Genomic DNA, 25,241 nt, shown 5'->3' with positions numbered 1-25,241 from the left:
CCTTGGGTTTGGCTTACGAGGACAGAGGTAAAGTCTACTTGATCTGCTCTAGAGATCAAGGTTGGAGGATGGCTTTTCAATCCATTTCAAGGCTTGGAATTGGAGGATGGTACAGTCTATGGCATATTACAAATACAATCTTCTCAATACATCAGAGCATCGTTTTCCTCCAGCCCTTGGTTGCCAACTCCTCAAGCTCGGGAACCTCAATCGGGCCCTGAACCTTAACGTCATCAAGTGCTTCCACCACTGCTTCCGCGACGGTCTCGACCGGCAGAGGCTTCACGCCGCTCGCGCCCATGAATCCGCTCAATACGCCACCGGTCAGTCTGTTGAACAGGGCACCGGCGCCCGTCATGGCGGCCAGGGGCAGCGTGAACTTCCTCGAACTGTCGTACATGAAGGGCGGCCTCGGGAAGATGCCCCTCATCCGCGGGAACTCGCTGGCGATGGTGCTCTCGGCCTCGCGCTTGGTGGTGATGTACCGCGCGGGGAGGACGGGCGCCCCTCCAGCGGCAGAGACGTAGACAAAGGCCTTTGCATCCTCAGCGTTGGCCTGCTTGGCCAGGGCGATGGCGCTATCGCGGTTCATGACCTCGTAGGAGAACTGGTCCTTCGGGTTGGGCGGCTTGAGGTCCGCCCCGGGGCCGCCGCCCGGCTCGGCGGAGGTCTTTAGGGGGTCGACGCCGCGGTCTTTGACGGGGGCGAAGGCCTTTTGCAGGCCCGAGACGGGGGACTCCTGGCCCGAGACGACGCCCTTGTAGTCTGCTTCGAGGAGGATGCCCATGCTGTGGACGACGAAGTCGGCGCCCTTGAGGAGGGGCGCGTAGGTTACTGGGCTGAGCATGTCGGCGCGCTCCCAGGAGACTTTGTGTGACCATTGGGGAGGGGATGGTGATGAGGTTACGGCGGACCATTTGGGCTCGCCTGAGCGGCTGTGGAGAGGACGTGTTAGCGGGGATGAAGGGAGAAACATGAGATTGGTTCACGAGGAGGATGAGTACCTGATGGATGTGACGTCCCAGCCCCTGGCGACGGCATACTTGCAGATTCTTGACCCGAGGAAGCCGTTGCCGCCGCACACTACGAGCTTCTTCGCTACGGCTGAGGTTGACATGATGAGAGTGTGACTGAATGAAATGAACGGGACGATGTATGAGATGAGAGTGACCCAGGCAACCAATTGGATGAGAACCAGCACTAATTGGAGGTGACAAAGTGCAGTGAGACGAAAGGAGAGAGTGAGCCGGATCGACGGTGATGGAGTCAAATTGAAATGCCGACCGGGTTCGGCGCTAGGTGATTGCCAGATTTCTTCCGAAGGTGGTTCGATGCCGTTCCGGACGCGGATGGAAAGCTCAAAAAAGTCATGAAATCATCACCCGTCCGGAAGCTGCCCCAGCTACCCAGCTCCCCAGTTAAAACCTGTCAGGGGTCCTTCCCTATGATGCAGGCTGAGGTGCTGCAGGTGCTGCACCAACTAAAGAGTTGCAGCTAGCTACAGGGGTTGGAGGGGCAGTTCTTCCCCCAAGCTCCCCATTGGCTCGAGGTTCGATGTGCGCGATGGTGGCTGCACTTTCCACTGTTTCCAGCTTACCTTACCTTACCTTACCTACCTTGATACTGCCCAAACTAGAAGAGGCTCCAGAGATCGGAGATGACTTCGTAATCCAAGAAGCAGTCGAAATAAATCACAAAATTCAAAGTACTACAAGATTATAAAGGCCGAATCATTCTGTATTCCTGTCACCATTGAGTGGTGCTCGCTTCGTTACCCTTCACACAAGGAGATCGACCCTCGATAGCAATGTTTAAAGACTTATAGACCGCTGCTTCCTGGATTTAACACTGAGGTGATGGAGGTAAGAATACCTGGGAACTTTGCGGGCAATCACGCAGTGCAAGGAACATTAAGTCCTTGAAGGTAACGTACGGAGTAGGCACGGCGCAAAGGGTCTCTTCGGCAGGGGCTGACCCGAGAGAGACGGTCATTGTTGGCTGGTTTACTGGATGCCCCACTTCAAACTTTGGCGTAAGGCTGTCTACGCCAGGAACCATTTTCTTACCATTTTCTTGCCGTCTTAGCTTGCGGTCCATTTTCGACAACACCCAAATCTCCCCACTACATCCTCACAAACTTACTCAGGCACTCTCATTGGGCATTGACCAGAACGCATCGCATCACCCGAGCAACACTTATCTAACCCATCAATATGGCGCCGCCCAGCAGCCTCGGCAAACGCGTAAAGGGTACACAGATTAAACGACCCTTCATTTACGGCACGACCGCCCGACCCTTCGACCCCGAATCCAACCCCAAGCCGGAAGGCGTACCGGCAGATCACACCCATTCATGGGAGGTCTTTGTCAAGGCCATCGACGATATCGACATCACGTACTGGATTCGGAGAGTGCAGTTCAAGCTACACGAGTCCATTCCTAACCACGTTCGCAGTAAGTTGCCCTTGCACCGAGTCCTGGCGCAATCATGCGCTTGCTAAACCACCACTCAGTGATCGACGGCGAACCGGGCAAACCGTTCCTTATCCAAGAAACCGGATGGGGAGAGTTTGAAATCACCATCAAGATCTACTACGCGACCGAGTCGGGAGAGAAACCTCAGACGCTGTACCACAACCTGCGTCTTCACCCATACGGACGGACCGACGCCGAGAAGGAGCAGATGCTGCGACAGAACGACGGCGAGATCCGCGCTTGGGCCTACGACGAACAGCTTTTCAACGAGCCGTACGAAGCCTTTTACGAAGTGCTCACCTCCGGTGCTCATCCCAAGGGCCACACAGTTGGCAAAGGAGGCAAAGGCAAGAACAAACCGATCCCGGCCTTGCCAGAGAAGACATCAAACGTCCAGGTGGCGTGGGAGCGCAGCGCACTGCTGCCCGCCGTCAACAAGCCTGGCCAGCCGTTCAGTCTCGAGACAGAGCAGATCGAGGTCAAGAAGCTCAAGGAGGCCGAGACCACGGCCAAGGGAATGGCCAAGCAGCAGCTGGAGATTCTCAAGGAGAAGGAGGCCCAGCTGGCTGCGCTAAAAGCAGAGAACGCTGCTGCTGCTACGGCCGGTTAGGAACCGCCCAGTGTAGCAGCTAGAAGACCTGCTCGTAAGGTGGCTGTCGCGTCCCATCTACTTGCCTTGTCCAAGGACGAGGAGAGGCTCAAACGCGTCAAGGCAGAGTTGGAGCTCATTAGCCAGCGTGTCTAGGAGCACAGAGCCTACCAACCGTCTAACGACACGGTGCTGACTCTGCGTCTGGCATTCTTATTGATATCGGTTGCATTACTCTTGCGACCTCGGTCCAAGCAGGATTACTTTTGCGCAATGTATCGAGATCAACCCAGGCTGCGAGGCGGCGGCGATGATACGGAAGACGATGAGATGGACTGTGGCAGCTCGCCCATCCGCCATCAACAGGAGCCACGCTTTAGAACACCAAGCCCCAGGCGTAACAACAACATGGATACCGCCATGACCGATGGCGAACAGCAGTGGCCAGCAGAGCCTCCTGGAGCCCCGAGATGGCATCGAGATGAGAATGATTATCGGAATAGGCCAACGCAGGCGTTAGCGGCTGGCGTCGCGGGCTCGACAAACCCTCATGTGGAGGTCAACCATGGTCCTGGGATTGGCACGTCAGACACCGGACTAGGACAAACATATTGTCTCTTCCACTCAAACTACTCCGCGTCGGCGCGCTCCCAGTGTCGACTGGTACCGAACAGTAGCCTCGAAGAGATGTACAACTGCGGTAGCCAAGTTCAAGAGCCTGCCCCACCGACAAGGGTCGACGCAATCGCAGACACGATGTCGATGCATTCTCAGACGAGCAGGGACGAGCCAGATGTACAGATGTCGGACGATACTTCGAGTCAGTCTACGATACTGAGTCCTCCTCCGGCGCCGCCCGGCGTACAGGTGGGAAAGCGGAAAGCATCACCGGAAGCAGAACTGCCCGAGAAGAAGAGGTCAAAGGACGAGGGTCCGACTGGTGGGCCGGACGGTGGACAGGGCTATCTCTGACAGCAAGGCTAGCACCAGGCATTCATACATACATATTTTCATGACAGCGCAGATGGCAGGGAGCCTTGCTTCGACTGTGGAGTTACAAAAACGAGCGATAAAAGCACGGTCCGGCGGTGAACAAAAAGTTATACCTCACATGCAAGTTAAAGCGGTGTGAACAACGAAATGCATAGAAGATGGGAGTTTTTTGATTTCTTCAGGCATGCCTAAATTTGACATGCGTCTAAGCGCCGTGAAACTCGTCTTGTGAGCCAGTGCCTGAAATAGTAATTTTGATCGCAAGTGACACAAAAAATGGATATCCACGATATTTCCGTCTTCCATCAACGGCGTTCCTCCTCTTTCAATCAATCAAAATCTGTGATGGGTGATTTCCAAGCAAGCCCAAGTCCCTTCTTTCCCATGTGTTGTTGTACACACCAGCTCTACCCATCCGATCCATCGAGGTGTTCGGTGGGGATGATTCGCGATACGATATTTCTGAAATGACAAAGGAAAAAAAAAAGTTGTGATGGTTGTGATGTGTTCTGTATAAATCAGCCCGCCTCGTTGGCGAGCTATTTGGGGTGGTGTAGTATACCGATGACTTTTATGACTCCGAGGTAAAACAGCCGCCCTTTTTTTCTCGTAAAAAAGGGAAAATCAACTGTTCGGTCGTGGCGTCATCGTGTAAACTAGCGTGGTTGGTTGGCCTCTGTCTTCATCCCAACCCGAGAATCCAAATATGTAATCAGAGTGAGGCCGTTTCTCTCTGATCCATTCCCATTCTTTTTTGTATGATACCCGGTATCCCCCTTTGTTTCCCTTTCAACGCCATGTGATATGTACACATTAACACTAATAGCAAAATGGACAAATGGATGTACCATTGTCGTCCATGGTTAAAAAAACAAAACCAAAAAGTTGAGGAGTTTCCCCTAACGCCATGCGAGGAGGAAGTGATGGAACAGATGGAAAGGAGATGCAGTCCAGCAAAGTGGATGTATGGTGATTTTGCACAATTTGTACAATCACCTGTGGTAAACAGGTGATTTAAGTTGATGCTTCGTAGGCCGGGGGCGGGACGTCTTCCCGCTCGTCCCAGAGGTTGGGGTGGCGGCTCTTCTCATCGTAAACGCGACGAGCGATTTCGCCAGCCATCTTCATGATCCAAGCCTGCTCATATACAGATGACGGCTCGGATGGCACGCCCTGGCGCGGCTTCTCCGCGGCGGCCTTCTCGTTTTGGGCTTGGGGCGTAACGGCGGGTTCGGACTCGCACGCGGTGTCCAGTTTGATAGGCACACTAGCACCATCCTGGGGCGCCGTGTAAAACTCCGGCTGCAAAGGAGGTCGAGAGGGCAGCCGCGTTCTCTCCAGAGGGCCGAAGCGAACCTTGCTAGGGGTCGATTCTGCCAGATTCGCCAACGCTTCCTCCTCCTCGATGTCTTCAGCGATGGAACTGGTCATGAGAGGCTCAGTTGAGGGACCGGCGACAGACGCAGAGTCGGATGCCATTTCTGAATAAGTCTCGCTGCCCTCGGGAGTCTCGCCAACTTGACTCTTTGAGCGTCGGAGGTTGACCACTCTTGTCTTCTTCTTGCGACCAGCGTACGACTTTGACCGGATACCGGCACCCAAGGACAGACCAGTAGTGGCCGAGCTGAGGCTCACCATTGACGGTCTGGACGGAAGGTGGCCATGAGCGGCGCTGCCAGTATCGGAGAAAGTGTACGTGGTAGACGTTCCATGGAAGGAGTTGGTCTTGGACAAGCTAGGCGTTGCTGTCGGTGGGGTGCTAGTCGGCTCGGACACCGCAGGTCCTGTCCAGGCACGGAACACGACATCACGAATGCCCGGGGTGAACAGAGAGAATGTGCGGTGGGAGTCGTTCAGCGCAGCTAGTCTCAAGAGGTTCTTCTGGGAGAAGAGCGACTGGACTTCCGGGCCGCCTTCGAGAGATAATGAGGAAACCTCATTGGCGTCGAGAAGATTTCCATTCGCATCAACGGGATCCAGAGGAGGGCTCGCCAAGGGATCAACTTCAGCTTCTTCCTCATCCTCCTTGGGTGCCTCTTCCTCCTTTGGCAGAGCATCGGGACACCACAAGCGCAAAGAAAGCCGGTGGATAATGGCGGGGAGCTCGTCCATCATCAAATTTCTTAATTGGGACTCGATAGTGCGCTGTAGATAATCGCGCACGAATGGGATCGAGTCAAAGGTCGAGGAGACCTTGAGCGACTCGAGCGGGTCATTGCGGAAGACCAGGGTCAACCCCTTTTGCCGTGAGAAGACTAGGATAATGAAGGCTGAAAGCTTGATCTCAGAGAGCGTTATTGACAGCGGAATTGTAAGACCCGATGCGGCGGCCAGTGGCTGCGGCGATGTGAACCCCGGCTTGGACGACAGGTAGGTGTTCATTGGATTTGCCTATTTGTTGATATATTAGCATTGCTATGACGCACGTGCATTTTGGGGGGCAGCCGAAGGTAGTAACATGGGACGCGGATCCCGGCCAGGTAATTTCGACTTCAATGCAAGCACACGGGTAGGGAAGAAATGTTTGGTGAGGGAAAAACAAACGCCAGGGTGAATGGGGTAACGATAGCGGGAAGCATCTGAAAAACTAGAAATGATTGTGGTTGGTGAAATGATGATGTTTTCGGGGGGAAAGCATCACTGGGTGCTGTCTCGGCTTTCCGATGGGGGCCCCCAGGGCATTCCAGACGCTGGTATGGGAGTCATGTTCGCGACGCAGAATTGATCTGGCGCACTGCGATAACGACTGGAACGGGAATTATTCCGAACTCGTGAATGTGATGTCGTGGTGCAGGCATTGGCGAGCTCGTTGCGGCGGCGGCTGCGAACCCGAGCTTCGCCTCTGGAGTTTGCGTGCAGGGAGGTACCTGCGGAATAGAGGGAACGAAAAAAAAAAGCAGCATACCTGAACCCTCGTTTTCAAGGTCAAGAAGGCGTCGCCCGAATAGCACATTTTGAATATACCGCGAAATCGGTCCTCGGCAATGTCGCCAATCTCTAATATTTCCAATTCCGGGGGCACGGAGCCCAAGTTGAACTCGGTAACGAGGATGTCATCGACGATAATCGGAGGCTTCGGGTTCTTGTTCAGGGCGGTCGTGAGCAGCTCTCGTGCGCGCTGGTAGAACTCTGCGTCGGCCGTGAGAGGCGACCAGTTGAAGTTGAAGGCCATGTTGAAATGGCTTTAGCTGCGGCCAACCATCGAAGAGCAAGGTGATGCAGGCCGGTCGGCCGAGGGTCGATAGGGAGAGACGGATGAGTTGGTGATGTCAGGTACGGTGCTTCGGGATCAATGACGAAAGGTTTGCGTCGATATCGGGTTCGAAGGCAGTACAAATAGTAGAACGGACTCGTTGAGGAGCAGGTGCAATTAGATGATATAGTCCGGGGAAGAGAGAGTTGGATGGTCTGGGGAGAAGGCGGAGGGATAATGAGGGTGGGAGGTGTCGGGATGAAGATCAAGCTCGTGGTGCTTGTTTGTGTGGTAGAGAGGAAATGGAGGTAGGTAGAGTGCGGTGCGCGGGAGGCGTGCGTTTTCCAGCGAATGACGCTGGTTGTATGTACGGAGTGCCTAGGCAAGGTGCCTATCTCCTTCTCCTTCTTTCGCTGTTCGGGAAGCAGAGGGAATACTCGGAGCTAAGTGGTGCGTGCGATGCCGATGCAGCATTAGCGCGAATTTTTGCAAAAAATTGTGCCGGCTGTTTTTTTTTTCTTTCTGCTGTTTTGCTTTGGCTGTGTTCTGACTGGGTGGATGACCCGGTGCTGTGACAGATGCGACTCCCCTTTGCTGGGGCTGGCTCCTGCGAGTGTCGCGTGTGGTGCGGGAAAGGGTCACTGGGCGGGGCCACCAAGAGGCAGGAGCGTGTGAGCGTCCACTTGAGCGCGTCCCAGCTTTGGAAGGGTCGGGTGGGCATTACCTTTGGTACCTACCCACTACCTCGAAGTATTCCGTTCAGGAGGTACCTACCTTACCTCCAGTTCCTTCCACCGAGAGGACTCCAGTTTCCTACTGCAACGGCCTGCAGCGTGACGGGCGCCCCCAAGCCACGGCCGGCTCCCGTTGAAAAAGGAGGAAGGACTCAGAACCCAGGACCTGGAGTGGGAAGGGAAACGGTGGGTCCACCCTCTCAGTGCAGGACCCAAGAGTCAAGACTCCAGAGTTCGCTGCAACCTCACCCTGCTTCTGCGTGGACACACTGGAGATTCACATTCACTGCCACGCTTAGCACCATCAACGGCTAATGATACCATAGAAACTCGAGCACTTTAAACTTGCGTTAGCCCGTGCTAACCCTACTAGCTTCCTATACTAAACTTTTTTAGGCGGTTAATTATATTCGATTATATAATTAACTATACTGTATATAGAAGGCGGTAAGTGATTATTTTTTATTTTTTACTCCTACCTAACTACTTACTTCGACTTACCTCTACTTACTTCTAGTTACTACCTAGCGATTAACTTAGCTACTTACTACGGCCTACTATTACTTATATTTTTACTAATTATATTACTAATTTGATTACTAATTATATTATTAATTATATTTCTAATTATATTTTTATTATGGGCCTCGTTAAATACTTACGATACCTTTATAACGGGCCCTTACTAAAAAGAGTATAAATATAGTAAAAGAGCTAATTATACTTTTAGTAGCTAAGCGCCGTAGGCTTACTCTTATCCTTATTAAAAACTAAAAATATATATTACGAAGTTACTTAGTTAAGTAGCGCCCTTATTATTATACTTATCAAATTAAAGTTAATTTCTTTATGTTTTTTAAATATTATTATATTAAGAAGACTAATAAGGAGGTAGTTTACTTATTATAGCTACGCTAGGGCGAGACCGAGCTACTAAGGATATATAGATGTTTTATATATTAAAAAGCTATAAATTAGTTTAAAGTCCCTTAAGGTATAGTTATTGTTTAGTATTAAAACTACGAGTTAATTATTAATTAGTTTTTTAATTATACTTATTACTTATAGTAATTAGAGCTTAAGATAGTACTCTATAATACTTTTTATTAGTAACAAAGTAAGGGAAAGCTCGTTAGTATTAGTTAGTTTAAAAAGAATACTAAGCGGATTTTTGCTAAGTAGAATCCGAATAGTAAATATTTTTTTATTTTTTTTCCTAGTTAGTTTTGTAGTTTTTAAAATTATATACAAATTACTTAACGTCGATTTATTAAATAGGTAACTAAGTTATTTACTAAGTACTTTAAAGTTATTAATAGCTTTCTTTTTTTTATTTAATAAGTTAACTAAATAGCCCTAGCAATAGTAAAGCGGTTTAATTTTAGAAATATATTTAGGAGTTTAGCTCGTTAATTTTTTAATTTACGAATTTTTAACTTTAATAAGACCTTAGTTTTTTTTAAATACTTAGATAGTTATATATATAATAATATCGGGGCTAAAACTATAGTTAGTAAGAGTAACTGTAGCGGTTAGGGTAAGCGATAGGTTATATTAATATTTTATATTTTTGCTAATAGTATATAACGAATTAAATTAAAAATAATATTTTACGGTAAGCTTATAAAAAAAGGGGGTTAATTATAGAAAAAAGAGGGCTTATTATACGTAAAAAGAGTAATAGTTAAGTTTAATAAGATAGCTTATAATAATAAGTATTTATTTAAATAATAGATTAAAAAGGAATTAGTAGCGCTAACTAAGGGAGACGAGTACTTATTAGTTATAAATATTACTTTTTTTTATAAAATAAATTTTATTTTAGTATTATTATATTAGTACTATATTATACCCTATTTTATATTACTAGGGACTATTTCTCTTTTTTAACCTTTTAATACTATAGTTAATAAGCCCTTTAAGTAGTAGTTTTTAAAAATAATTAACGCTTATATATTTAATAAGGAAGAGAAAGTACTAAATAAGTAGGAGGAGCTTAAGTAAGAAATAGGTATAAAGAGAATAATAGTTATTAAAATAGTCGAGACGGTAGCTACTAAATTAGCTTACGAAAAGGGCTTAATAGTTAGCTAGGCCTTTTTATAGTATAGAATATCTATTTAGCTTAATAGTAGCTAGGTCGATAAGATCTAAATTAAAGACGTACTTACCGAGGTTATTAATTATACTAGGTAGGAGCTTTTTAATATAGAAGCTTATATTAAGTAGGAGATACTATAAGAGGAGATTTTAAACTTCGCTATTCTAAATAACGGGTTAGAGTATATTTTTATAGTAAAAGAAGTCCGTGACGGTATTAATAAGTAGTACGTTAACCTAATAGTTTAATTATTATATAAATAGGGGCCCGTTAGTAGTAGTAGGCTAGGGGATAGTTAGGGGCTTTTAGTTACTTATATATAATAGTTTTTAATTAATATTTTTACCCTTTTTACTAATTTAATAAAAAAAGCTTAAAACTAATAAGAAAGCTAAAATAATTATTAAATTAGATTAATTATAGGTCTAGCCTTAATAGCGAGCTCTTATTAGCTAGATCGATCGGAATATTAGTATATGCTAAAAATAGGTAGCAGCTATATTTAACTACTTTAGGTAGTATTATGGTTCTGCTAGAGCGCTAGTAGGGTTAGCACGGGCTAACGTAAGTTTGAAGTGCTCGAGTTTCTATGGTATGCTATGCGCCGGATGTACCTAGTGCCGCTGGCCTGGTTGGTTCATTTGCATATTTGCTTGTGAAGTTGCAACAGAGCCGGAGGTTCGCAGATTAGCGGTTATGCAAGTCACTTGAGGACCTCCAATTCCATCGGCCGCGCAAGGTACCAAGCTTACGGATACCGAATGCTATCGAAAGTCCCGAGGTACGGTACCGGTGACACGAATGACCACCTTGAACATCAAGAGATGCGCCAGACGAAGCCTGCACCAAGGCACCGGAACCAAAAGACGGTGGACGATTTAGAGTTGTACCCTCGTTTCCACAAGCGCGGCGAACCATCTGGGGAATCGAATCAAATCGAGTATCCCAAAGAACTCTTCAGCAAGATCTGGGCTGGCCGACACTTCAGCCCTTTGGATCCCGCCCTAGTCGGGGTGGAAAGCCCGCTTCCAAGGTGCCATTGCGTCTTTTTGCTCTCTGGCTGTTGGTCCGTTGCTGCCCGGGGGCCGATCACGAGCTGGCTTGTCAGCAAACATGGGACGATATCGAAAGACATGTGCTGGATGTGGTCCGACATCAGGATACTCTAATGCGAAAAGCATAACCTGACAGTCAGGTATTCTGATAATTGCCAGAAATGCAGGGCCTGCTTCTTCTGCCTGTCCCCTTTGGGAGCTTGCCCATGCCTGAAGGCTGGATTTGGCAAACAAGATGACATGGTCTTATTCATCCAATCTGGAGCCTTGCGACAAGGGAATCCGTCATATCAGCATCCACAGTGATGCCCCTCGGTTTGCAGAGAGACACGAACAATCCGGATACAAAGTCTTGTCACCGGGCCGGGCTGAGCAGGGTTGACTGGGCAGAAGATCATATCATCGCGGCGCTCGAATCGCTCTCGGGTCCAACATCCTATCCGATTTGCCGGTCAGTGCCCCCATCCCTGCCATGACTGATCTTACCTTATTCTTTCTTGACTGCTTCTAATTATCAGGTTTACTTCCATTCTCTGGACTCTGGAGTCTGCCATCGCGTGTCTCCCGTCCAATGTCTCGTTCTCCTCGAACTTTCCCCTCCTTCTCTCCGCGGACCTTGGACCCATCATTCCTTCAGTCCCAGGTCATTGAACGCTTCTCCGCAATGCCCCGCTCTTCGGGGGAAAGGAGCCAACGGGCGACGCCAGCAAGGAAGAAAACGACGCAATGCGCCCTAGGCTTTCTGAGCCTCCGAAGTCCAGCCTACTACGTACCTACCTACTTCGTGCTACCTTACTCTAGGAGTCTAGGGAGTGCCTTAGGTAAGCACGTGCAAGGTATCCAAAGATGTCCCGCCGGGCGGGGTAGGCGCTGACACGAAGCGGGCAAGCCGCGAACCTGCCCGTCCATTCACGCGCTGTATAGGCCAATCTTCGGTCGTGCTCCGGCTCAGTCCGGCCGAAGAATCGCGCGTCGCCAATGCTGCACCCAATCGTGCCCTCTTTCTTTTTCCCCTCTGGCTGCATTGGATCAGCATGGGGGGCTTTAGCTCGATAGCCGCACTCACGTCAAGCATGTGGGTTTGACGCGCGCGCCGTGCCAGTCATCGCAAGCATTGGATGAGGAGTTCCTGCTAAGACATCTGGGTCCTCTGGAATCCTGGGTTCCATCTCTGCAACCGCACATTGAAGAAGAAAATCAACCTCTCACAAGATTCCGGGGTAAAAACTTATGTAACACAGTACATACCCTGCGGTGCCTGTGGTAGCTTCCTGTCCAACGCTCTCGCCAAAAGGTCCAGAATCAGATATGACAGATGAGTCGCGACTTGCTGTAACTTGTGGGAGGAGTCATATTGGCCACCCCGTCAGCCTCTCCCGCCCCAGGGAAGTTGCCTGTCGTGTCCGTCTGCTACCGTTACGTTGTTGCCAATAGTGTCAACGAAAAGTAGGAACTCACAAGCTTACCCAGCAGCCAGCGCCAAATCAGCCAACTTTTCTGCTCCACACCCGAAGCGGAAAGTCTGTCGTCATCCCGGGATACCGCTGGCTTCCAGAGGACACAACAAAGGTGCAAAAAATCACACAAAAGGGAGGGCCGTTGTAGCACAGAGCACAAGCAACCAAATGGAGCCTCGTCGCAATCGCTCCCTCATCGGAAATCCATCTTCTAACCAAGGGGAACCATAGGAACGTGGGCAGGCAACGGTTGCGCGCTCATTCGATACTCGACTCTGGCAACGCTACCTTAGATCAGACAACCACGAGTCGGCTGACGACGTAGACTACCTACCTTACCTTACTCGCAGCGCTCCGGTTCCGTCCTCTCTTTGGAAACTACCTTCCGACCAGTCTCACGTGTTTTCAAGCGTCTACTCACCCGTGAGGTGTATTGTTCCTGCAAAGGCACCGAGCCAGATCAGGCAAGAGCGGAGAAGCGGGAGCGAGAGACAGAGAGAGAAAGACGGGAGGGTTGTTGGCGTGAGACACCTCCAAGTCACCACCGCCAACCTTGGGAAACTGCGCTTTGCTAGACCACTTGCTGCTGCCACCAGTTGCAGCAGGTAGGCCATTGGTTCTTACCTTAGTTCAGCTGGGAAAAAAGACACATTCCTTCCAGACTACCGTACCGCCTTCCTTACCTCTTTGCAACTCGCCATGAGAGTCTCTTCTCTTTTCACACAGACATCATCGCTTAATACGGTCGCCTTGTGAAGCCATCTGGACGCCTTACCTACCTACTATTCGCCTCGATCCAGCCACTCGCTACCTCAATAGCAGGCTCTCGCAGCTCGCCAATCTTCAGCCCCTCGTCCGTATCAAAGAGTCTACACTCGTTGCCAACACTAGGCCTCCAATCTCCAACACACAAGTCTCGCTTCATTCCGCTTTCCTCGTCATGGCCAAACTATTGATCCCTCCCACATCGATCAATACCAAGCTCAGTGTGAAGGCGGTTGCAGAGATATCGTCCAAAGATGTCCCCAGGGAGCATAGCCCAGCATCGGGCAAGGTCTTCAATATGGGAGTGCTAGTATCGGACGAAAATGTTCATGTTAGCCCCTGGACACACGCCATTTATGTCGGTGAAGGTGCTGCCAACGTTCTATTCATCCCGTTTCTATATACCAAGTTTGCGCGGCAGGATGACAAAGACAGGACCGAGGACGACTTATTAACAAGTGGGTTTCACATATCTCTTACATGCCCCATCCTGAACTACTACTAATGCTGCTTTTAGAATACCTCTTGAGAGTACCAAAGCAACCCAAAGGTGGCGACAAACCATTCTATCCGCCAGAAGAGCAGTGGTCTTATTTCTGGGACACCATTGCTCCTCTCTTCACCTACCGCGCGGATATACTAACCGACATGAAATATGCATTTCTCCCAAAAGACGCCATGAAGCACATGCAGAACGTCCTGGATGCGCTGAACAAAGCTCCGGCGGGAGCCAAAAAGCGACCCGCCAAGTTCGAAAACACCAAGATCATGGAAACAGATAGGGCCTGCCTGATCGAGAGCATGCGCGCGCGGAGCGCCGACGAGCGCGTAGTCGAATTTAAGCCAAAATGGCTCGCCCAGTCGCCATCCGCGCCGAGAGACGCCAACACTTGTCGCTGCTGCGCACTCGCGGCCAAGAAGTTCAAAGACAGCAAGGACGCCGGTAGCAACCCGCGGTACTATCCGTGTCCCCTCTGGTTGGACCCCGAGAGAGAGACACCGAAGGGCAGGGAGGATGTGCGTCAAAAGGTTATCTCCAGCTTGTTTCAGTACAGCAGCGCCGGAGACAACAAGCACGCCTCTATCCTGTACGAACTGCTGAAGAAGACGCCTATCCTCACCTTATTGAAAAGGCACCAGACCCAAAAGGATCCCCGCGGGCCCCTGAACGCGAACAGAAACGACGAGGAGTTTAGTATCGCCATGACGTTGCGAGACTGCTCCCTCTACATGCGATACCGCCTCGAGAAGAAGGGCTCACAGGAGATTGTGGTTGCGGACTCGTTTGAGGCCAAACTTGCCGATCTCGACAAGAAGAACGTGTCCTGGAAGTTTCAAGAGTGGCAGGAGAAAGAGCGCGCGTTGATCGACGAGGGCTGGTACACCGGGCGCGGAAAGATGGTGAACTGCGCACTCCAGGCCTAAAGGACGTCGAAGCCAAAGCGGCTGTACAGTAGTAGTGTATTTGTAGCAAAACAAAGCGTAATGTAATTTTTGGAACACCACGACACCACGTCGACAATCATCCATACAATCTTCAATTGCGTTGTCTTCCGTTTGAATCAATAATGGATTGAATAATGCGTGTCTTTAGGGTCAACTATTATTGACCGTCTTTATGACAGTTATCATACCCACGTCCTCCTACCCCGTATGCTCAAACGCCATCCAAAGACCAATTCAAAAGTATGCCAAATTGCGATAGAAATTATGCACATCTCCCATTACGCCGTACACATGCAAATTAACCAATATACCCATTGCTCAAATACCACCAGCAGTAAAGCTCAAAAGACTACCCGTCGTCAACCCAGCAACGAGGCACAAGCCCATGAACCCGCCCGTGGCCTCGCGCTCGCCGTCCTCGACCCACTCGCCCGCGGCCATCATGCAGCTCGAGCCGAGCCAACCGTTGGTCAGCCCGAAGAAGAACTGCACGACCACCAGGTAGAAGAAGTCGCTGCTGACGACGGCGCCGCGGCCGCCGATGTTACACAGTAAGTAAAGCGGGAGGAAGCCGATGCGGGCGAGGCTGACGCCGAAGAGGGCCGCGGGCCGGTGGCGTAGGGAAAAGGGGAGGATAGTGGCCATGCGGCCGGAGAGGTCGCCGAGGTTCCAGGCGAAGAAGGCAAGAGGAATAAAAGCGGCCGGGCGGAATAGGATGCCTGCGGGGGACTTTTCGTCGCCTGGGTAGCGGACGGATAGGATCTTGCCCGTGAAGACGGGGAAGAACATGGCGACCGAAAAACACATGAAGATGGCACCGGCGAGCCAGTGGAGCTTGCGGAGCAAGGTGAGCGGGGAGACGACCCTGCGGGCGGCGCGCTCGGCTTCTTCGACCGAGGTGAGGGACTCGGCGAGGGTGTTGACCATGCGGGCTTCGATGATGCGGTTGTGGCGGCGGACGAGGGGGATAAAAGCCAGCAGAGCGGAAACGGAAACGGCGACGGCGGCGAGGAAGTAGACGAACGCCGAGGAGGACGAGGACTTGATGTCGTCTTGGGCGGTCGTGGTGGAGTTCGTGGTGTCCTTTTCGGGGACGACGAGGACGGTGATGACCTGCGCGATGGGCGGGAGGACGCCGGCTACACCTTGCCCCGCCATCAAGGCCTGCATGTACTCGGGCCGACCAAAGGAGGCGGCGAAGGCGAAGGCGCCGTTTTGGATGAGCCCTGTGGCCCAGGAGCTGGAAGCGACCATGAGGAGAATGAAGGCGAGGTAGGCGCCGGGTGAGACGTCGAGGGCGAAGGAGGTGGAGGCCGTGAGGAAGGAGAAGATTACGCAGTTGAGGAGGAGGGCGAGGTTGATGCGGAAGGGGTAGGAGGCGGCGTATTGGATGTTCGTGAGGATGAGCATGGCGGTGAGGTTCGTGAGGGTCGAGACGGTGAGGATGGCGGATTGAAAGTTTTGGGATATCCAGACGTCGGATTGGAAGCGGACTTGGAAGTAGGGGGCTGCTGCGAGGAACATGTTCCTGTATAGAGAGTCGTGTTAGCCATCGTTGTTTTTGCCCATTGGGGGAAAAGGGTGTTGGTGATGGGAGAGCGAATGTCGACGTACCAGGCCCATAGCATCGCCATGCCCAGCCAGGCGAACATGATGTACTCGGTCCACGAGAACGGCACCTCCTCCGGGTCTTCCTCCAGCGTGGAGCCGTCGAGTTCCCGGCCCTCCTCGGCGAGAGGCTCGTACTCTTGCCGATCCGGCTTGTGGTGCTTGCCTAGCAGTTCCCTGATGCGCTCCATCTTGTGTTATCTGTCTCGCCGTCGGTGGGTGTAGGTTGGTGGTGAAAGATGGCGATCTGCCTCAGCTCGAGAGTCAATTCCGTCGAGGTCCGGAAAGTCGATTACGGATACGTTGCCTAAATTACAGGTGGGAAGGATGCAGTACGTTGTCAGTAGGACAGCCCGCGTAGAGGGAGTGATCGAAGCTAAGGGCGTGTATGATCGTCGTTTAGATTTCCCGTCAGTATCCGTCCTCCCGTTCGAATAGAATCCCGAATGCGCCGGCTCGTGTGGGCTAGTCGAATAATGACCGAGTCGCACAGCTCCCTGGGGCTCTTGAACCGTTCGAGGTATCACGAGGTCGCACGTGTAAACAGGGCGACTCAAAGGGACGTTGTTGACGTTGGGGGACGAGTAGAAGAGAGACAAGCAATCATGCGCCGCGTTCACCGGATCGCTGTCGTCCACTCAGATGGTGTGGAGAAGTCGATGACCACGCGCCGAGCATCTACAGATCTGGGCCACCTGGGGTTGGTCGAGCAGGGCCGCAGGCACTACTCTCAGGACGTGGGGGTTTCGATAGGTACTGATTACCTCAGCGAGATCTTGCGGGCTGCCAGGCCCAAGGCGGGCCCCTGCGCCTGCGGTACAATAAGCTTATTCCTTAGGCGCTGAAAGCCCAGCTCACAACTTCGTTCGAACTGAAGTTGGCTGATGACCTGATGTTCTCGGAATGACAAACTCAGAGAAGTCGGAATTACGCACGTATGCAATGAACCTGGACTGTCAGCATCCTCCGAACTAAACACCCACGCAGGGATATGGCTCCTCAGCCTTGCCGGCCCTGTGCCCAAAGGACGTAAAAGAGGTTGGGTGTTCAGCGGAAGGATTCTACAGTCTGACACGCATGAGCGGCATCGCAATATGACAGCTTCAGGTCGTTCCCGAAAGCGGATCTCGAATTCAACATCCAATGAGATAGTTGCTGCCATGGCTTAAGCGCTTCACCAGAGCCGGGTTTGGAGGACTTTATCTTGGTGCCTGGCCAGCACCCTGTCCTCTAATGTTGCATCATGCCCCTGTTGGCTGCAGTCAAAGTTCCCTTTTGTTGTGAGCTGAGAATGCTGTGGTGTAGGAGAACAACTGATAAATGTATTCAAGCTTCCGGGTGCGATATGTATCCTGGGTGAGATATCACTGTCGAGTGATGCCCGTCGAAAAGGGAGGACCTTACAATGACTGAAGTTCGTTTGACTGGTGAAAGGGGGGGGAGAGCCTCTCGTCCCTCTTCTGCATCCACAAGATGGCGGCCCGCCAGGACGTCGAGGAAATTTCCTAGACCAAAATGACACTCATGATTTCAAAGATACAGAAAGGTGATTAAGATCCCAGTTGCCCATGAAACAGAACTAGACCTCAAGCTGGGGCACAAATACCACAAGCCAGGCTATAAGTGCTGACCTGTCGGCTAGACTCAACGACCAAACGACTCCCTACGAAGTGTATGAAGGCAAGTTCAGCTTCAGAGCTGTCCTCCAAAACACGCTCAAGGCATGGAGCTTCCACTCCCTCTATCGTCTCTTCTACAACGTCCGCGACTCGATCCGCAACCAAACAAAGGTCGTCATCTTCAAGAACCGGCCCATGGCCCTCCTCGCCATCATGGTCCACGTCCCGCCCCTGGTCGCCACCGCCATCATGAGCCACCTCATCTACCACGAGTACTGGATCGGCGCGGACCTCACGCCGAACCGCGAGTGGGACAAGTCGGCCAACCTGCTGATCCAGTTCGCCGCCAAATTCCTCGAGATCATGATCATCGGCTCCCTCACCACCATGATCTTCACCTTCGTCCGTCGCGAGGTGACGCTCGGCCAAGGGACACCGCTGGCGGCTTTCTTTGCGGGGAACAGCTTCAGCTCGCCCGAGTTCCTCTGGTCCGACGAGATGACGGCCATGCTGCGGGGGCGCTTCTCGACCGTCTGGAAAAAGGTCTTTTTTGTCTCCTTCCTCGTCATGTGCTGCGTCCTAGCCGTCGTCGTGGCGCCCGCGACAGCCACCGTCCTGACGCCCTTGAACGACTGGTGGATGATGGGCGGGTCGTGGGTGTACATTGATAAAGCCGGCGCCGACATCTTTCCCCGGACGCTGACGGCGGCGGATACGGTGGCCGGCGACGTGTACGAGAGGGCCGGCAACCTCGACTGCCCGTCAGCCGGCTGGGACTCGTTGACGCACCTCGTGAGTTACCTCCCGTACCAGGCCATTCTCAACGTCACAAAGGGGTCGTACATCCGCATCCCGGCGCTCTTCCCGCTCGCCACGCCGGAATCGATTCTGCAGTTGTCAATATCCGTTCGCGAACCCGGTGTGCCACGCGGGTGGGCCGAGTCTCGCATGACGCTGCCGCATCGCGTGACGGGTGCCACGTTGGCAGCGACTATGATGCTCTGGCAGGATGCCCTTACGTTGATGAATCAAAAGGAGAAGAAGTATTACCGCGGGTTGGACTATCGGTACTCGACGTTCCAGGAGCTCGCGTCCATGGAGACTCGATGTCGCGTTACCATGGTCGATGGCAACAACACCACGTCCGGTGATCGTCGTCGTCCTGTCAACTTTCCAGAAGTTCGGAACGAGGCCTCTTTCACCAATAACACCGATATCATGGCCCTAGAGAACCCGACTACGCAAGCTTTATGGACAACCCTCAACAGAACGACCCCCCAGCTGTCCTTCTTCGACATTGATCCCAAAGGAGACCTAGCCGCCAACGTCTCCATCGGCGCTATCATCTCCCTCCCACGCCAAGGAGGAATCGCCGTCTACGGATGCCTCACAGACGCAGAATGGATCGGCGCCAACACCTGGATCAACATAGACAACCACGTCTGGACAGACGGCTGGCCCTTCCCCGTGACCTGGAAACCCGGCAGCCGCAAAGTCCTCATCGAGACCTCCTTTGCGAACCTGACCAACGCGGCCGTCGACATCGAGGGCACCACCGTCTTCCAGCGCCTCGCCGCCTCCGCACGGCTCGTCGACTCTCCGCTAGGCCTGCCTTGGACCGTCGGCCACGTCGAGACGCTCGTCAACGCTATGCTCGCCAACGGTATGTCTCGCACCGCGCCCGCCGCGAAACCCATCATCACTCTAAAGGACGCCGACAGCGCCTGGTGGCGTAACTTCTTCCCACGCAAGACGCAGTTTGGGTTCCCCGAGTCTGGCACAGCGTTCGACGTGCCGGAAGCCGTGCGGGCCGCGGCGCAGAGGCTGCATTTCCGGGGCGAGATGAAGGGGTTCGCGTACTCTGCCGGGGACGATACCGTCAGATATTCCATGGTGGGTTTGTTCGTTTACTGTACCGTCGCGGTGGCGTTCATGGCGTGGAGTCTTGTCGCGGGCGTCACGAGCAAGAGCTGGGAGTCGACGCCGGAGCTGTTGGCGCTGGCGATGCGGAGTCCGCCACCCGGGGACGAGAAGATGCCGTCGAGTATCTTGGAGGATACGAGTGCGCTGCGGGAGAGGTATTGTATTGTTGCGAGCGGGTCGGATGTGCTGCTTCGGCCGATGGATGGGCTGGACGAGGTGCCGGAGGAGATGAGGGTGAGGCCGAATGTAATGTACAGATGATGGGAGGGAATGTTTGGCTGGCTGCCGTTCAACATACAGGCTTCTCTCATCAATACGTCCTGCTGTTCAAGGTCGTGCCATATGTTAATACTCTAGTGAACCTCTTGCGCTTATAATAATTCCTCCATCTCCTGGAGGCCGGACGGTATAAGCCCATCAATTTCAAAGGTGCCATTGACTCCTAATGGTCTCATGGTACGTAGCACTGCCAGATTCTCTAGTCAACCTATGGATTTGTATGGTAGTCCTGTTCGGTATGGTCAGAGAGGTGATTTATCGATCTTCGAGTTTGGCCCGTCATCGCCACATCCTGCGAACACTCGTTGGTTTCTGGATGTTCGTCCGCACTCTGGGCGCTATAAAATCCTCAATTGGCCAGTCCATTTTTGAAATACCTTACCGTCATGGTATCATATCGTCGGGCTCCAGTCATGGTTGGTACGTTTGAGGCTCTCAAGGGTGAATTGGCCTCGAGATTGGTGATCTACCATTTCAAACACAAGTTCCGATTTAAGCCGCCATCACCACCAAGAAATCTTACTCTTTACTTTCTCTCACCAGCCCTCTATTCGTGTTCTCCATGAAATATTACTCGGGAGCCTAATAGACCAGCAATATGAGTCGTGGTGATATGGAGAACAGAGCAGCGGCGAGTTGTCTCATCAGTCGTTTTGGCCGGCGTATCTATACAGACATACGGAGAGAGAAAGGGCAGTTTCTAGCCGCTTTCTCGCATTCGAGTCATCGTACTCATATTGGCCAGCGTATTTGGCACCAAAATCACGCTGCCAACGAAGCAGAGATCACTACATGGGTCAACGGAAACATGACCTCGGCAACTGACATACAGAGAACATGAAGCTTCGCCCAAGATGAGGGGGTCCAGCGTTGTTATTTCCCCTTTAAGAAATAGTGCCTGTCTTCCTGGGAAAACATCCCGAGGTCGCAAGATCAACTCTCGGTGAGGCCCTCACGAATGATTCGTCTCAGCCCCTTCACCTTGACTACCCGAAACGGCATACATTGGCACAGAGGCGAGGCCCATTCTGCGACCACATACACGTGATGGCGAGACGCTGCAATGCAAGTATGTCGTGCATATTTTCGATATCTCGAGGGCATTTTGGCTCCGCTTCTGGCGGTTTTTGCGGTCTCGGCCGTAGCATTTATGCCCTCTGTGCCCTCCACGTGATGGGGCAATGCTGCGATGCAGGTATGTCGTGCATTGTTTTTGGAAGTTGCTTCTCGAGAGTCTCGGTGTAGATGGCAGACTCACCGAACTTTCCCTTTTTATGAGTTTGAAGTTTTGGGAAATTTGAATTTGTTTGATAGAACTTCTGGTGGTGATCTAAATATGCCAACAAGGACGAAAATGGGGCCGGCGAGTGTCTGGCTTGCATCAGCTCGCATAGTCCCGAAGAACTTTTTCTTTTGCGCATCCTTCCCGCCAACACCCGCAGATGCGTAGGCCATTCCTGCATACTTTCTGCAATGCATTTGGAAAAAAAGAAAGTGAGGCAAGTCTAGGACCGGAAGACTTGGCGTCTGAAATGCATCGCAATTTGACAAACGCGGCACGTCGACCAAAGCAATCCAGATCTCGGGGACTCGTAATACCGGCAATTGTCCAAGATTCCTTACCTTAGGTAAGCCTTGTGTTCCCCTGAGCGGACCACTCCCGTTCGAGACAAGAAAAATGGCGTAGGCGTAGAGACATATGTCTCTCAACGCCTCTAACGTTTCTGGATGAAATGATGTTTTGGCCAAGAAGAATCCTGCGGATTCACACGGTCACACAAAGATGGCTCGAAGAATCGAGCGGGTCAAAGGCTTTTCACCCAAAAGTGTCCTGGTCTCCCAGTTGCACCCCCACAACCCGGCGATCTGTCTATTTCTCTCTCTTTCAATGGAAAATGTGAGCAAAGAGATCTTTGTCTCCCCATTCCAGTTGTCGTGTCTCAGTTCGACTCAAGAGATGCGCTAGTTGCGGGCGAAATTCCGGAAAGCTGGTTCTTGTATCTTATACTTTCCCAGGGGGGATTCCGGGGAGCAGGTACGGTGCAAGGGACTTGTCAAAGTCGCTGTCGACGCCGGTACCTCTATGCCTCCCTACCTTACCTTACCGGTTGAGCGTCTACCCACTGCTTTGCTCTGGATGTCTTGCGTCCCCTGGTCCGCCATACTCTCGTTATGGAAGCGTCATGAAAAATAGTAGTCGTTCCCACCAAGCTTTCCAAAGGAGGCTCAGTCTCTGAGTCTTTCAGAGGCCTAGCCCCCTGCCCCCCCCCCCCCCAGAATCTCGAGGTGCCCCCAAGACTAAGCTCCTCCCCTGTTCCAAGCATATCCAATTACAACCCCTGCTACCACGGGCGCGGCGCCACTACTCAAGGAACCAAGGTCCACGGACGCGCTGCACCAAGGTTCTAAGCCATATTCCTTTTCAGGCGACTTTTTTTTTTCTAGGGGCACGTCGACCACCCGAAAGTCCACAGACTTCCTTGACATTAGTGTCCGCCGGGCCCAGATCCAATGGAAACCTGAGTTTGGCACTTGCATCGAAACGTACCACCATTACCATTACCACCATAACCACCGATACCAAACCAGACCACTAGGATACTTTTCCTTTATCCACGACGCACTCACTACCTTACGAAGCTCTGCTGTCCACTTCTATTTCGTGAGGCATCTCTGCTCACTCCTGCAATGAGGCCCTGAACTCATTTCGTCTTTTTTTCCTTCATCCTCATATACGCAATAGGCCGAACTGCGATAAACTGCTGGCCCTCTCCCCCATCCCCCGAAAGCACCCGACCAACGCTCGAGAGACAAAAGCGACGCAGCCCGCCGCCACAAAAAGGGGCAGGCTGACAGCCAGCAACCGACCATGCGCCGTCGTCAATGGACGGTTGTCATTCTACTCGTCTTCCTGTTGATATGCGCATACACAGTATTCACACTTCCCTCCGATCGACGACCGACAGTCCCCATACCAGGCTCCGAAAAACCCCCTCCGCCCCCGCAAGATCAACAGACACTCAGTGACGATGCCGCCGCCGCCCCCCCTCCTCCCGACAGACGACCAAAGTCCGCTGGCGGCACCGGGTCACACCCCATGTGGCACCTCATGACCAGCGCCGAGAAGGAGTTCCAGGATACGCTGAAGCGCCAGTCCAAGACGCTCGAGGATGCCGTCAAGGAGTACAAGCGCCGCTACAACATCCCGCCGCCCCCCAACTTTGACAAGTGGTTCGAGTTCGCAAAGGCCAGCAGCGTACAGCTCATTGACGAGTTCGACATGATACACGAGATGCTCACACCCTTTTGGGGTCTGAAGCCGGCGACGATACGGGAGCGGGCGCGGGAGGCTCTGGGCTTCGATAACAAGCTGATCGGCCTCCTGATCCGGGACCACAAGATCAAGCACATTCAGGGCGGCTCAGACTGGCAGCGCGATGCCACCTCTGGCATGATCAAGAAGTTCATCGAGCACCTGCCCAGCATGGATATCGCCTTCAACATCCACGACGAGCCGCGCGTGGTCGTCCCTCACGAGGACCTCGCACGCCTCGTCAGCCGCGCCAAGGACGTCAACATGCCCAAGGCGAACGCTGCCATTAACCCGGAGAACGCCTTTACGAAGCGCGCCGCCGGCCTTAGCGAAGGTAACATCATCGACGAGTACAAGCGCACCCGCTTCAACGTCTTCGCCCATCAGCCCACCTGGACGCACTCTCGCATGTCCTGCCCACCCGACAGCCCCTCGCGCGGTCTCGAGGATGACGAGCTGTCTGACGACATGAGCAAGTACGGAGTCAGCGAGCTCGGCTTCGTCTACAACGTCACCGCCATGTCGGACATCTGCCTCTCGCCTTCCCTGAGCGCGACCTACGGCTTCTTCGATCGCCCCAACGCCTATAACATCGTCCACGACCTCTTTCCCATCTTCTCCCAGTCCAAAATCTCCTCCTACAACGATATCCTCTACCCCTCGCCCTGGTACTGGTATAAGAAGGTCGCCTACGACGAGTCAAAGGACATGCTCTGGGAGCAGAAGCAGGACCGCCTCTACTGGCGCGGCTCCACGACGGGCGGCTTCTCCCGCAATGGCGGCTGGCGCCGCCAGCACCGTCAGCATCTCGTGCAGAAGCTCAACGCCGCCGACCAGGCAAAGATCTTCATCAACCGCGGTGACGAGCAGACCCCCAAGTGGGAGGTGAAGGAGGTGCCTCGCGGCGACTACCGCGAAATCGTCGACGTCTTCTTCTCGCACGTCGGGCAGTGCGACCCGGGCGACTGCGACGCCGAAAAGGAGTTCTTCAAGATCCAGGGCCACGCCGAGCAGCAGGACGCATGGAAGTACAAGTACCTCCTCGACATGGACGGCAACGCCTTTTCGGGACGCTTCTATGCTTTCCTGCAATCACGCTCCCTCGTCTTCAAGCTCGCCATCTTCCGCGAGTGGCACTTTGAGTGGCTTAAGCCCTGGGCGCACTACATCCCCATGAGTCTGCAGGGCGACGACTGGCTCGAGAGCGTGCGCTTCTTTGGCGACGGCGCGCTGGGGCGCAACGAAGCCGAGCGCATGGCTCTCAGCAGTCGCGACTGGGCGAATAAGGTGCTTCGCAAGGAGGATATGGAGGTCTGGTTCTTCCGCCTCCTCTTAGAGTGAGTTTTACCAACCAAAGAAATCACCTATGTTTGCTAATTATTTCGACGTAGGTACGGTCGCGTCATTGACGACAATAGAGATAACATCGGCTTCGCTGTCGAAACTATCCCAGAACCGCCGGTGTAGACACCCGCTGCTGCGTTCGTGCCTGCCAGGTGACCACACATCACCGTTGGCCAGATTCACGTTATTTGCGTCTTCTATGTATTATTTTTTTCTTTTTCCCCATGGGGAAAAAAGCAGAAAAAAAAAAGGAGTTTTCTGGGTAAACATCTTTACGCTATGAAACGGGAGGGAGAGGAGGAAGGGACGATATCAAAGTCTGTTTTTCGTTGTTGCTTTTTTTTTTT

The 25,241-nt window shown here is 52.3% G+C and overlaps 9 protein-coding genes across 9 annotated transcripts; 6 read left to right on the top strand and 3 right to left on the bottom strand.

The window, feature by feature from the left end:
- Nucleotides 1-151: 151 nt before the first annotated feature.
- On the bottom strand, nt 152-1,117 carry CTAM01_05793 (NAD dependent epimerase/dehydratase; the record flags this gene model as incomplete). The annotated part of the gene is made up of 2 exons (XM_060521823.1): nt 152-935; nt 1,005-1,117. The coding sequence occupies 2 exons, from the start codon at nt 1,115-1,117 to the stop codon at nt 152-154; spliced, it is 897 nt and encodes a 298-aa protein (XP_060383492.1).
- Nucleotides 1,118-2,213: 1,096 nt separating this feature from the next.
- On the top strand, nt 2,214-4,036 carry CTAM01_05792 (YEATS family protein; the record flags this gene model as incomplete). Its single annotated transcript, XM_060521822.1, has 3 exons — nt 2,214-2,454; nt 2,514-3,080; nt 3,348-4,036. 3 exons carry the CDS (start codon nt 2,214-2,216, stop codon nt 4,034-4,036), a joined length of 1,497 nt encoding a protein of 498 aa, XP_060383491.1.
- Nucleotides 4,037-5,071: 1,035 nt separating this feature from the next.
- On the bottom strand, nt 5,072-7,229 carry CTAM01_05791 (mitochondrial distribution and morphology protein 34; the record flags this gene model as incomplete). The annotated part of the gene is made up of 2 exons (XM_060521821.1): nt 5,072-6,448; nt 6,963-7,229. The coding sequence occupies 2 exons, from the start codon at nt 7,227-7,229 to the stop codon at nt 5,072-5,074; spliced, it is 1,644 nt and encodes a 547-aa protein (XP_060383490.1).
- Nucleotides 7,230-10,909: 3,680 nt separating this feature from the next.
- Nucleotides 10,910-11,254, top strand: CTAM01_05790 (uncharacterized protein; the record flags this gene model as incomplete). The annotated part of the gene is made up of 1 exon (XM_060521820.1): nt 10,910-11,254. One exon carries the CDS (start codon nt 10,910-10,912, stop codon nt 11,252-11,254), a length of 345 nt encoding a protein of 114 aa, XP_060383489.1.
- Nucleotides 11,255-11,445: 191 nt separating this feature from the next.
- CTAM01_05789 (uncharacterized protein) lies at nt 11,446-11,791 on the top strand (the record flags this gene model as incomplete). Its single annotated transcript, XM_060521819.1, has 2 exons — nt 11,446-11,591; nt 11,659-11,791. The coding sequence occupies 2 exons, from the start codon at nt 11,446-11,448 to the stop codon at nt 11,789-11,791; spliced, it is 279 nt and encodes a 92-aa protein (XP_060383488.1).
- A 1,533-nt stretch (nt 11,792-13,324) lies between these two features.
- On the top strand, nt 13,325-14,787 carry CTAM01_05788 (inositol-pentakisphosphate 2-kinase; the record flags this gene model as incomplete). The annotated part of the gene is made up of 2 exons (XM_060521818.1): nt 13,325-13,820; nt 13,880-14,787. Coding segments are annotated over 2 exons (1,404 nt in total), but the record flags the coding sequence as incomplete, so codon positions are not given.
- A 339-nt stretch (nt 14,788-15,126) lies between these two features.
- On the bottom strand, nt 15,127-16,607 carry CTAM01_05787 (nucleoside transporter; the record flags this gene model as incomplete). The annotated part of the gene is made up of 2 exons (XM_060521817.1): nt 15,127-16,336; nt 16,423-16,607. The coding sequence occupies 2 exons, from the start codon at nt 16,605-16,607 to the stop codon at nt 15,127-15,129; spliced, it is 1,395 nt and encodes a 464-aa protein (XP_060383486.1).
- A 414-nt stretch (nt 16,608-17,021) lies between these two features.
- CTAM01_05786 (uncharacterized protein) lies at nt 17,022-20,219 on the top strand (the record flags this gene model as incomplete). Its single annotated transcript, XM_060521816.1, has 2 exons — nt 17,022-17,116; nt 18,059-20,219. 2 exons carry the CDS (start codon nt 17,022-17,024, stop codon nt 20,217-20,219), a joined length of 2,256 nt encoding a protein of 751 aa, XP_060383485.1.
- A 2,887-nt stretch (nt 20,220-23,106) lies between these two features.
- Nucleotides 23,107-25,017, top strand: CTAM01_05785 (uncharacterized protein; the record flags this gene model as incomplete). The annotated part of the gene is made up of 2 exons (XM_060521815.1): nt 23,107-24,887; nt 24,942-25,017. The coding sequence occupies 2 exons, from the start codon at nt 23,107-23,109 to the stop codon at nt 25,015-25,017; spliced, it is 1,857 nt and encodes a 618-aa protein (XP_060383484.1).
- Between the last annotated feature and the right edge of the window lie 224 nt (nt 25,018-25,241).

The sequence above is a fragment of the Colletotrichum tamarilloi genome (assembly GCF_030869305.1).
Source record: "Colletotrichum tamarilloi strain Tom-12 chromosome Unknown Scaffold_15.1, whole genome shotgun sequence".
In the NCBI taxonomy this organism is placed as follows: domain Eukaryota; kingdom Fungi; phylum Ascomycota; class Sordariomycetes; order Glomerellales; family Glomerellaceae; genus Colletotrichum; species Colletotrichum tamarilloi.
The sequence above is the reverse complement of the archived record's forward strand: the minus strand, read 5'-3'. Positions and strand labels throughout refer to the sequence as shown.